The sequence below is a fragment of the Heteronotia binoei genome, chromosome 10 (genome assembly GCF_032191835.1).
Source record: "Heteronotia binoei isolate CCM8104 ecotype False Entrance Well chromosome 10, APGP_CSIRO_Hbin_v1, whole genome shotgun sequence".
NCBI classification, from domain to species: Eukaryota; Metazoa; Chordata; class Lepidosauria; order Squamata; family Gekkonidae; genus Heteronotia; species Heteronotia binoei.
The window spans coordinates 74,717,705-74,731,177 of NC_083232.1; the positions used below are offsets into that span (position 1 = coordinate 74,717,705).

Here is a 13,473-nt window from a genome sequence, read left to right on the forward strand (position 1 = left end):
CTTGAGTTTAATTTTCTGCATCAACAGATGAAATTGTTTTTGATGTTCATCATATGTATGTCCTAGAGAAGCTCATTTCTAGTTCCTTGCTTCTGACATAATATCCACAAGCCAGATCTTACCTCTGATGAATGCCATGAATCATGCTCTGAACATTGCACCAGAAGTGAGGAATTAGTTACCTTTTCCCAGCTGAGCAATTCCTGACTCACCATGGTAGATCAGCAATGTGGAAAGCACAGGGGTGGGAGGTCAGTGTGATTTTGTACTTCCAGTATCAGAATAGGGGGGAAGTCTTGTAGTCCTGTAACCAATTCTTCACCTGTGTGACTAGTTCATCTTAATTTTTTTTCTGTTTATTTCAAACAAAAGTTCTTATTGGACAAAAATAATGGAAACAAGTTACAGTTAAGAGACCAGGACTAGCAAGATTTGAATCCAGTAGCCCCTTAGAGACCAACAAGGTTTTGGGGTGTGAGCATTTTGAGAATCAGAGAGTCAGAGCTGTATCAGATATATGATAAAAATGTTATTGGTCTCTAAGGTGCTACTGGACTCGAAACTAACCATTCCACTGCAGACCAACTATCTTCTGATCAAGCCAGTGATTTCTGAGGAGCTCTCCAGCCACAATTTCTTGCAGAAATAACCAAATCTGACTAACTCCTTTGTGCCTTAATGCTTCAGCATAGAACAAATGTTCAGACTCATGTTTTTGTTACAATACAGACATTTATTTATTGTAATTTCCCGGGGGGCGGGCTGTAGAAAAAGAGTAGCAGGAACTAATTTGCATATTAGGCAACACCCCCTGGTGTCACCATTGTTTCATACTGGGTTTTTTTGTACAAAAAGCACAGCAGGAACTTATTTGCTTATTAGGCCACACCCTCTGACACTAAGCCAGCGAGAACTGTGTTCCTGCTCAAAAAAAGCCCTGGGAATTCTATTTGTGAATTTACTTTATTTGTATTAAATACACAGGCAGTTTTTACGAGATTAGCTTCTGTTTCACACTATGATGAATGATTTTATCAGTCCCCAGTCTTCAATAGGAGCTTGATTTACAGATCTTAGCAGGTAGTCATGCTTATCTCCATGGTGTGAAATAGTTTGCTTTTCTGTTCTGTATTGTCCAATTTAATGTTACAAGCCCAAGAGCAGGCCATATAAGTTTTTCTCTAGTCAGCCAAGAACCCAGTTTTAGGGTAACTACACACCTCATTCTCCTGTTATTGGTGAAGACTATCCTAAAAAATGGGTACAAATTCATGGGCAGAGGTTTACTTTTATATTAAAAAGAGAATGTGATGAAATCCCTTTTCACTACAGGAAGCCTTTGTAACTGGTCACTTCTTACTAACAAATCCAAGACTGGGGTTGCCAGCTTCCTCATTGACCTACACAGCAGACATAATTTGCTAATAACATTTATTTCCATGTTGTGAAAAGCTTCATTTGAACGGCATTCAAACATCACTGACTTGTTACTGGGTGTTTGTGTGCATCTCCTTTCACACAAATTAATACGATTAGCTTGTGGAGAGGAAATTCTGCTGCATTTCTGCATCATGGGTAGCTGGAAGTAGTTTCTAACTGGAATTCTCTGCAACAGGAAACAAAGAGAAGAGCAGAATACACGTGAGCCTAGCAATAAGCAATATTTCAAGCAATATGCCTATGGCAATTTTCCTGTCAGCTGAATGCAACCCTCCTGGTTTCTGCAAGTCAGAAAACCGAACAGCAGGCCTCTCATTTTTTGCCTGGCCAGTTAGCAAGCCTTTCAGCTCTTTCCAGTGGAATAGACAGTCCGCTCAAAAGGAACCTTAGGCTGAAATCTTACATGTGCTATAAAGTACAGGGAAGTCCTACACTTGATAACACCTTTCTGTTTTTCACACTTTCGCACTAATGCCATGAGAGGAACTAAACACACTTTTAAGAAGCATGTGAGATGTTTAGTCCTATTTTTTGTTCCATTCCCATTTCCCCTGTTATAATCCAAGGTCAAATTATTAGTGCCTCAAATGCCCTTTCATGCTGATATCCTGAAATGTGCATGCTAGAGAAGGATTAATATTTTTTAAAAAAAAAAATTGTAATCAAGTTTCTTTAACTTACAGGGGTTTTTTCTTTGTAAAAGGTGAAATTGCCTATTAACTTTTTCCAAGGAATACTTCTGTTAAAAGAATGGCAACTGTGATTTGGAAGGGGCTTTAAGTTCCCTGACATGCTAGACAGCAATTCTTCTAGCTTTTATGCATAGATGTCTATAGTTGGTTAATGTTCTTGTTGTATCAAGAAGTATTTATTTTGTGTCAATTTTGGCAGCTACTAAAATTGTCAGTATCTTTAGTAACGGCAAAATTCAGCAGGTAGAACCTTTTCTGGTATGCCAAGGAAATGATGAGAAAAGCTTTACCAGTTGAATTTCTGCTCACTACATAAAGAAATAAGAACCTTGCCAGACTAAGCTGGCAATCCTAGCTGCTTCTTCAGTACAAAACTATTCCATGCAAAATAATACAACTCTGTGCTGTTAAGGTTCATGGTGCACTTTGATCTGTAGGGGAAGAGCCACAGAAATCGCTCCAAGTTTATAGATTTTGTCCTGTTTTGGTCTGAGATGTTCATGTTCTGAGTGTGTGGTTATTGCAGAGAGATAGTGCTGTACCTGTCACTTAATTTCTATTCATTGTATTTCTGTCTTGCAGGTTTAAGTTCAGTCTAGAGACTGAGTTGTCTGACATAAGGATGGCTTCCTGTTTATTTTCATTTTTTTATTGAGAGGTTGGTGCCATATGTTGTGCCTTATTCTGATGTGGGTGAGTGGCATTGAGTGTTACAGTAAAGTGCCTTGAAAAGAGTTCTGGTGGTTCTTTTTAAAAGTACGAGTTTCCTGGTACATAGGTGAGGTTTATCTGCTTAGTGTGAATGTGAATATATGTGAGGGTTGACAAGAGCTCTGAAGGCACAGGCTGTTAGAATCATGGCGCTACAATTTTATCCACACACTAACTAGACTGAACAGTGTGGCTTTGGGACAGTGTGGATCTTCCTGTCTTCAGGGGAACTAAATTAGTTTAAACCAGAGGAGCCTCTAACAGAGTACACATGCAGTAATCAGAGCTTTAAATACAAAGCTCTTTTTAAAGGGGAGAGGGCCATTTTGAAAACAAAATACTCCAGGTTTGCTCCATGATGTTTCCAGGTGATGTCAGGGATCTGATCTGCAGAAGAATCCTAATTGAACTCAGCCCTATGCTCCTGCTCCCTTTCCCAGATACCTGGTGAGTGGGGGAAAGCATGTGTTGGATTGCAAAGGGCGGCCACATTTGCAGCACTTACTTGCAATTCCCCATCTATGCAGGAATGCATGTGCAGAGACTTGCTTCTGTGTGCAGATAGCCCAAAGCTGGATGAAGATGACAGACAAAAATTGGATTAAATTATGGATCAGACCAAAGGAGAAAGCTGCTTATATTATAAAAGCAGATTGATTCTCATTAGGGTAGGAACACTTTATTATTTAATTCATTTATACCCACCTTTCTCCCCAGTGGGATCCCAAAGTGGCTTACACATGCTCCATTTGATGCTCACAACAAATTTGTATGGTGGGTTAGGCTGAGAGAACCTGACTGGCCCAAGGTCACCCAGCGAGTTTACATAGTATGAGCAGGGAGTCGATCCTGAGTCTTCTGCATACTAGTCCGACGCTCTTAACCGTTTCACCACACTGGCTTTAACAACACTTTAAGTAAACATTCCAGGCTGTTTCTTAAGCCAGTTCAGCACTGTGTCCATTTACTGTGCAAGAGCTGCTGCAGATTTCTTCATAAGCTAAATTCCACTTGCTGAACTGCCCCATCAGGGCAGTTAGGGATACTGTTGGAGGAATTACCCCTATCATTTTGTATAAGCAGCTGCATGACCGTCAGACAATTATTCTGTAACCTGTTAAGCCCAAACTGTTGATAATGCCAGTTGTTACAGATTTATATGTAAATTCCAATATATTCAATAAACCAAAGTTATTTCAGGTTCTATTTAAAAAAAATTAATATACAAACTGTCAGGAAAAGTAGATGGTGCCAGAGAAAACATTCCCATTTAATAATGTTTGAACATAGAACGGTGATGCAGTTTGTAGCGAGGCAGTGAGAAAAACCCACAACTAATCCTTCATAGCAGCTGTCTGAACTCTTGGTTGTCTGCCATCCTTTAAACAGCAACTTCATTTTTCTGGTAGCTTGAGGACTGAATGACCTAGTGTGGGGGAAACTAAGCTACATGCTTAAAAAGAAGCTAAGTCAAGAAATCGCCTAAGGAGTTTTGTAAATCACAGCTCACAGCTCTGCAAATCAGCATTCTGTATCTCAACAGTCTTCAGTGTCTACATTTAAAGCATTAAAATAAACAGATAGCTTTAAAATAAGTTATCTCTACACACACAGTTCTAACCCCCTTTTACCACTACTGCTTGCTTGGAGACAGAGGTGTTTACAGAAACAAAATAGGACATTTTATGAAATGTAAGACCAAATATATATTCTTTTGTTAGGCTGGGGTGTGCGTGGCTCTGCTGAGCTGCCCCTAGCCCAAACACACACAACCATTTTTCCTTGGTATTCATATTAGTGAAACTTTTAGGTAAGACTCTATGAACACTATGAATTGTTGGTAGCATATTTACTACCTAATTTCTACCTTCAGTATTTATTTAGAAAATTCATATGCCACCCCTTCCAGAGAACCTGTCAGAGGCAACTTACAAAGTAACACACAATAAAATCAGTAAATAGCCTAAAATCATCAAATTTAACAATCTGTGTTTTTTTAATAAAAAACCCTGGAGCATAAGAACAGCATGAAATATTTAGCAGCCTAAAATAGTTTACATAAAGCAGGCCTCAGGCTAGAAGCAGACTGTAAAAATCTAAAAGTATGAATTCCTTGGTTTGGTTAAAAGCCTGGATGAAAAGAAATGTGTTTGGCCGGGCATCTAAAAGTGAGCAGGGTAGACATGCCAGGTGAGTCTCAAGGAGAAGGACAATCTACAGGTGAGGTGTTGTCACTGAAAAAGCCCCATCTGTAGTCACCACCCACTCATGTGTACATGGTAATAGTAAAGTTTAGATTAAAATCATCATGATTGACGGCAATATTCTATTTGCCCAGCTTTAGCCAATCTCATTTTTGTGGCTTTTTATGAGAAAAACACTGATCATCAGGCTTCAAAATGCAATAAAGAATGTTTTATAACATAGTTAGCAAACACTTAAGAAAACTACAAATTGCAGAGCATTTTGAAACAGCAGCTGCTGAAGCACTAATGGACCAGAGCTGTAAAATCCAAAAGTTATGAAGTGAGACTAAATATATATGCTGAAAAGATTGTTGGATAAATTAATCGAGACAGGGAAGAAAACTGCATAGCATCTGCTCTAAAAAGGCAGCCTGTGTGTACCAAAACAACCCTAAAAAGCTGTGTCCAAAAAAAAAAACACCCCAAACCTATGCACTGACAAGATTTATTCATTATGTGACCAAACTGAAATTTACATAATCTAGCTAAGTACTTAATTAATTGTTACAAGTCATCATAGCTCTTGGAAATGAATATCCAACTGACCCTTAAAACTCCAGGTACCTAGAAGTGATGTCTTGCTCACACCAGAGACAGCAGAAGAGAAGCTAGGGTGAAAGAGGCAGTCATGGCCTCCATTATATTGTATGGAATGAGAACAAATGGTGAGAACCAATCTATGATCAGAGATAAACACAGATAATGATCATCCAGAAATTTACCTCGTGGCACATCAACAGCAAAATTTTGTACACAGGAAAATGCTGTACATCTTCTAAACAGCATTTAAATTGCTACTTTATTGAATGGGTGGCATTCATTTAATTTATTAACATATTTATACCCTACCTTTCCCATAGCTCAAGGTGGTTTACAACAAAACACAACATACCCTTACCTTAAAAAAAAGGCTTGCAGCCTACACCCCATTAAAAGCCCTAGCAAACGGGGTAGCTTTTCTGTGCCTCCTGAACAACACTAGAGGCTGTACCTCCCACCCTTCGCCTCCCCAAGGACATCTTGCCATAGGGAGGGAGCAACAATGGCGAGTCCAGGGGCTCTTGCTGATGCCAGGTTTTTAATACTGTTTTAACTTTCTCTTTTTTTGCAAAACATTTTGCAAATGCTCTCTCTACATGCCTTATCAAATTATGTTTGTTTTACCAGTCACTGTGCAGCTCCTGACTTTTCTAATTTGGCCAAGAATCTACTTTGTAAAGGAAATATTGTCACTTTTTATGGTTTTGACTCTTGTTGTGAACCATGGGAGTACATCTGGGAGATACAGGTTCAGATCTGCCATAGTTTATTATCTATATTAGTCCAGGATGTAACAGGCTTTAAAAGTCATATCCAGCACCTTTAATTTAATGTGGTTTTGCAAGACTAATAAACACTTATCTGATAGACTGTGATGTAATTTGTGAAAAGCAACACACCCTTCTCTTGCTCTTCAACTGCAGGTTTACAAGGCTACCCACCTGAAAGTATCTCCATTGTGCTGGTAGCAGCACTTTCTACTGACACACATTGGCGGAAAGTTTCACCACAGGTGAAATAGAATCCCATAGAATATAATCCAGATTTTCTCATGTGCAAATAATAAACTCTCATGATTAGCCAATTAAGATTTCTTTAATAGGCATATGTTTTCTCATCTCCTAAAACCTCTATCATCTTAGATTCACTTGAACAAAAAATTGAGGGGCTGAAGGCATGTTGGGTTTCTTGGCCTCTTTTTGCATGACCCCCATTCAGTATGTGTCTGGTAAGTAATTGCCCAGATGTACAAACAGGATCCCAGCTGCAGGAAATAAAACTTCAGGTGCAAAAATAGTCTTAAAAGAACTGGCTGATAATCCAGCCATAATACCGGTTGATTGCTTTTTCAACATGGATTCCAAGGAAAGATTGGTATTTCCTTCCCATTTTGCCTGGGTTTAATTGAAAACATACATACGCAACACAAACACAGCCATTTCCCTCTTTTTGTGACAAAAGCTTTCCGTTCATGTACATCTTGGGCTTTTTAGGGAGAGACTAATTCCATGCAAGGATGCTGAACGATGGTGTATTAGAATTCTGCACATGTTTTTAACTGATGGAATGATAACATCAAGAAGTTTTAGTGAGCATTACTTCAGTACAGTGTAGAACTGTAGTAATTATTTAGCATGCTGAAGCCAAAGAAAACCACTTAAAAAAATCCTTGAGTATTTTCTGTAATACAGTTTTATACCAGCACTAAATAGTAATCACAGCCCAGAGCCTTGCCCAGGTATATGGATCCCACTGCCAGTTGTAACATACAGAGCTCCCCCCAATATGAGGCTCCTTATAACATAACCAGTACTAATGCCTCTCATAACAAATGATAAAATCATCAACCAATATTCCTTGCCTCATAAAATTTAGTTTGGAAAAATCTAAAGTCTTGTACTAGGCACAGGGCTAATACTGTCAGTTTCAGTTTTATTTCTGTTAAATTTATACCTGTGATGTAAAAAGTATGGCTAAGGCAATCGGTCTTCCTTCCTCATAGAGAATATCAGGTCTATTTCCATGTGTTCCAGATATGATTTGAGATTCTATAGAAGCACCAGGTATAAGAGGCAGCTAAACTATAAGAAAAGTTATTTATTTACTTATTCCTTATCTGTGTTCCATTCTTCAATCAAGGAGGAGTGGGTACAAGGGATTACCTCCTTTTGATCAACCTACTGCTTTGTGAGGTAGAGTAAACCCAGTGCCTGTTGTTTATCTAAGGACTTATCAGTGAAAGTCATGACTCACTATTCACTATTCAGGTCATGTAACAGCAGGTTGAGAGCCTAAGAGAATAGAAATCTATCAAAGTGTGTTACACCACCCAAAAATCTACAAACAGAAATAAGGGATTTTTCAAGTTGGAAGTTGACCCCCAAGGCCTGTTTAGACAGCAAAAAGTCAGTAATATAGTGCCATGTTTCAGCCAGTTAAGTCACTATTTACAACAACTTCCAAGTAAAATATTCAAGCAGAATACATTTATAGCATCTCAGTAGACCACAGCTAGTTCCAGTCATTTTACTTCCAACATACCTTATTTCATTGATAAAACAGTACTTGTCAAATTAATTTGATCCATAGATCTTGCTTGGTCTTGCTGAGCTGCATAGTCAGTAAAATCATATTGGGCACATTGTATTTCCTTCCAGTGGAACAGATTGGCTTTGAAGACACTGAAAAAAGAAGTTCTTCTAAGTAGGGCCAAGCCTAGACTGGTGCACACTAAGATTTACAGAGAGAGCCAATGAGAGTCTGTGAATCAGGCTGAGATTTTGACAGTTGTGAGTTGAAGGGTGGAGTGAGAGAAGAGTTTCAGGGAAAAGGTTAGTGCAACAGAAGAGTGTCTGAGAACTGAGCATTATATCTATTTGTAACTGATTGATCAAGAGTAGGGTTGGTAACAGCCCACCCACCCCCATGCAGTGGAAGCAGGGGTCCCTGTCACCAGGCCCTGTCCCCAGCTGTCCATCAGCTGGCCAGTGGGGGACTTACCAGTAGAAAGGGAAAGGTCCAATCCACATTGCTGGTGCCACACAGGAAGTGACATCATCATGCCAACGACTTCTTGGCAATGCTCTGGAATTTGGCAAAATCTCTGAGAAGACTCTGGCACAATTGCCACTTCCTATGTGATGCCAGCAACATGGACTGGGCCTTTCTCTTTCTCCTGGTGAGTCCCACCCATCCCCCACCAGTTGCCAGGAGGGATCTAGCAACCCTCCTCAAGAGTGTAATTGAGCAAGATCCTGCCTGGAAAAGGGTCCTCCCCCGGTACTGTACTGTTCCGCATGCACTGTTTAAACATTGCCAGCCATTGTTCACCATTTGCAATATACCTCAGTTCATGTTTCTTCTACAAACATTGTTTCTAGATCCAAGTGGGCAGCCGTGTTGGTCTGATGAAGTAGAAGTCAAGTTGCACCTTTAAGACCAACAAAGTTTTATTCAAAATGTAAGCTTTCGTGTGCTCTAAGGACACTTCATCAGATGAGGAATCAGGTACAGAAACTTTGTTTCAGTTCACGTTTGAAAGAAGCCCATCTTAATCCTGTCAAATTACCTAATTCTAATGATCTAGGCTCAGGAAGGTTTATTCCTAGGCCCAGATTCTTTCTCCATATTTTATTTCCCTGGTACACTGGGGAAGTCAGGAAAATGACAGGAATTCTTCGGGATGGAGTCTAGCCCCAGGAATTCTTTGGGCTTGGTTCATTCAACATTTATGTAATTTTTACATGAGAGTTAATGTTTCACCCAATACTTTCACTTCTCATCATTTTTCAACCACAACATTTCCTTTTCATGGTGTTTCTCCTGTCCAGTGTTTGCCCAGAGTTCCCAGCCCAGCCTATGCCAATGCTTGGAGATCTGCAGGAGGGTAAAGTTTGGGGAGGATGCGATGCTTCAATGTGGTGCTCTAGGAAATTCCCCATATCTTTGTGATAAATGGCATCCCTACGAAGCCATTTTTTCACTCATTCCTCAATTCCTCAAGAATGGGAGACAGGGGCCAGGAGTGGGGAATGTGTTCTGCATTGTATGCAGATTTTTATCACCTCTGGTGCATTTGTTCAAGATATCTCTGTATTAGCCACAGATTATACTGGTCTCTACCAAAACGTTCACATTATAATAACATAGCATATACAACTCCATTCTGCTACAGTTCCTTCCCTACCACCACCCCACTCCTCATTCCCATCTTTCCCCCAAAACCTTGGTCTGACTTGGAAGCCTTCAGGTCCATAACCCACAAAGATAATGGAAAGTGCCATCAAGTCACAGTCAAATTATAGCAACCCCAGAGGGGTTTCAAGGCAAGAGACGAACATTTATAATTTCATTTTTTTAAAGCACCCATTTAAACACAAATGCAGGGAATGGGACTGACCTCACAGATTCTCTTGTTTCTCTCTCAGTTCTCAACAAAAAAACATCCCCCTTCTTGTCAATGGCCTTATTGTTAAATGTTTACAGAAATATACAAATGCTAAGCAAATACTTACCATTTAATAATTTAACAGTGTACAACCCTACACAGACACATCACACTCCCGTGTCCTTCTCCCAAGGTCATTAATTCCTAACACATCTGGGAGACAGCAGTACTGTAAGGGCAATCATTTTCTATATTGATCTTAGAGCTCATGAATATTACGTTTGCTATATTAATTGAGGAGCACCCAACATTCAGTCATATCTTGTTTGGATTTCAACACCTCCTTCTGGTTACTGCCTAAAGGTGAAAGAATTCAAATGCTCATATGAAGTCCTACAATGTGCAAAAGTTGCTTCTTTCATCCCAGTGCAGGACTCAAATCCATATTTGCATCAAGACTGTGAACAGCAATGCAGTGATAGAGAGTCACAAACTGTCAGTGTAAAAACACCCTATGTGTACCTTGCAGGACATGCAACGATCCAGACTGGGAAATGGAAAGGTCTTTGCAAAGCCAGCAAAAAATAACAGAATTGCTTTCAATAAAGAATATTTGGGAAACACATTTATTCTATATCACATTTTAATTTTATCTATAGATCATGCTGAAGCAGTTCTTATTTTAATATTAGAAATTTACCTGACAGACAAATCTTCTTACAATGGTGAATGGGTTGATATGACCATGCACTTGGTGTGCCTTAACAAGTTTTGTTCTTTATGTAATGGTGCATAAACTTGGTTGGTCTAAAAGGTGCCACTGGACTCAAACTGTGTTCTGTGGCTTCAAACCAATATGGCTACCCACTTGGCTAGTTTAATCTGACAGTCCTTTTCCTCATGAAACATTACCTCTTTAATTTATCCTTTCTTTAAAAAGGACAAATGTAACAGTTGAAATAATTCCTCTCCACTTTGCTCTCAATTGTTGCTCCTGCTTTATTTATTTAGAGCTTCTTTCACATGTCACTGAATGATAGGCAGCTTATCACAGCAAAAGGAAGATTTGCATTTATGGTTCCATGTAAGAATCGAGGGCGGAGTTGCTGTTAAGTGCATTCCTCCCTATTATAGACACAATTATGCAATACTAATTCAAGGTGGTAGCTGTCAAATGGTATGAGTTTACTGCTTGCCATTATGATGGGTATTGCATTTACATGATAAGAAGTCTCCATCCAGGGTGGCTGATCTGTCCTGTGATAGTTACAATTACCAAGAGACAAAATATGCTTCTTGTTAAATCAGCCCTGACATCTTCAAGAAATTGGATAGATTAAGAGATACCTAAATTAACATCAATATATTATGCTGTGATTTCAAATAACTGCAGGACCTGCTGAACCACATACAGGTGCCACTCAGTCTTTAAAAAAAAAAAAACACCAGAAAACTGTTGGAGATCAGTGGCCATTTGTCATTCAGTTTTTCTCTTCTTCTCAGTAATGTAGACTGTTATATTAGACTCTATGCATTTCAATCTGTTGTAGTTGGTGATGATCCTTCCCATTCAGTTTATAAACAGAGGTCTTCTGTTGCCTCTTCCTAAAGCACCACACTGCAAAAATAGCAGCCAGTAGTAGCAAGCACAGAACAGTCACCCCAATGGCTACTGTGGCACCTTTGTCTGAGACTGAACACTCTGTCCCAACACATGGTTCAAAAGTGGTCAAAAGCTCTCCTCCGAGTCCATAGCTTAGAATTTCTCGCTCAACTGAATCATATGCCGATGGCTCAGTAAAGCCATTTTGAGAAGACACAGTTGTAAGTGCTTGCGTAGGCAAGGTTGTAATTTCTTCTTCCTCTGGCAATGAGATGTGGTCAATGAGACTGAGCACCGTAGAAGTCTCCTGTGTGGCCAAGTTCAAGCTAGTGACTGTGCCAAGTGATGCCCATTCCTGAGTGACAAATCTCATAGGGGTAGTTGAGACATACCTGATGATGTCCTCAGAGCCATTGCTAATGCTTACATTCTCTGGAGCACTTGTTGGTGTTAGTGCTACTGATATTCCTTTGATTCCATCAGCATTATGTGTCAGTGAAGGAACAGCCCCAACTGGTATGAAATCCTTTTCCAGGCTGCCACCGCCTGCTTTCCCAATGCCAACATGGTTTGGTTGGTCACTGGTAATGTCATCTTCTGTTCCCATGGATCCATCAATTTTATCTCCCTCCTCCTCTTCTTCCACTGCTTCTTGAGTAACAGGGTAACCATCTAGCCAGGATTCATCTGTATTAGAATCTGTACTTTTTGTTGCTCCTGTACCATTGTTCACAAATACAGGTCCAATGTGGAAATCTTCATCATCATATATCATTTTGGAGCCCTGATCATTATATATAGTTTTCACTCCAATGTGGTTGCCGCCATCAGCAAGCTGTGTCTTGGTGGTACCATCAATTATGGTTTTCTCTAGTTTCTGATCCTTCTTCTCCACCTCTTTGGCATTGTTTTCTTCTTGTGCCTCAATAGGCATAGAAAGGTCATCAGGAAAATTATCCTCATAATCAATATGACCCTCAATTTCATCTGAAAGAGGAAACATAATAATTTGACAAAAATAAAAGACATGCAAGGAATATCAAAGAGGAATATCAAAGGCATGCAAGGAATATTAACAAGGATTCAGATGCCTGTTTGCCATGAGACCTACAGAATCTGGGCCAGTAGTTCTCTATCATCCTAACCTTCCTTACAGAGTTGTTGTGTCAACAAAATGGAGAGGGAAGAACTATGTGTACTATCCTGAGATCCTTAGAGGAAAGGTAAGCTACACTTGCACTAACAAAATAATTATATAACACAAGATGTTTCACTTTTACGCCATGCAGTTCACTGCCTCCACCAATTATTTCTTCACTGAGAACAGTGACAGGAGAGAAAAGGGACCGAACACTTTTTCTGTTAGAGATCTTGGCTGGAAAGCTTGTTCCTCTTCACCACTCGCATTATCCCACAAAGAAAAAAAATATTAGTATGGTGGTTGAGCTGCTTGTACTTTGGCTCCTTTAAACATTTACCCATCAGATAGCAAACAGCAATGAAATATGGAATGCGATGCCTGGGCTATCCCTTGAATGAAAAGAATCTATATAAACATTCCCATAGATTGACAGCATCGCCTACTTCTGTAACCTATAGCAAATTGGCTGAAACCGAAAGCAGTCGGTCTCTCTGGCCTTACAGTTCTACACCAGTAGTAAAATTGCCATGAAGCAACTGCTGAAACAGCAGCAAGATATAACAAATACACTAAATTCTCACACATATATTATGTAATATTAGACTATTACACAACCATGTCAACACGCCATAGTGTTATAGACAAACACCACATAAAAAGAAATCTTGCATAATTCTCTTTATATACTCCAATAATATGTTTCAGAAAGCAGA

The 13,473-nt window shown here is 39.5% G+C and overlaps 1 protein-coding gene across 2 annotated transcripts in view; it reads right to left on the reverse strand.

Moving 5' to 3' along the window:
• Positions 1–11,467: 11,467 nt before the first annotated feature.
• The window catches only part of SUSD5 (sushi domain containing 5), a 38,625-nt gene continuing 36,619 nt past the window's right edge, over positions 11,468–13,473 (reverse strand). For both annotated transcript variants that reach the window (XM_060247534.1, XM_060247535.1), the window contains exon 5: positions 11,468–12,606. In XM_060247534.1, coding sequence (XP_060103517.1) covers positions 11,537–12,606 — 1,070 coding nt within the window. In that variant the 3' untranslated portion in view covers positions 11,468–11,536. The remainder of the gene's footprint in view (positions 12,607–13,473) is intronic.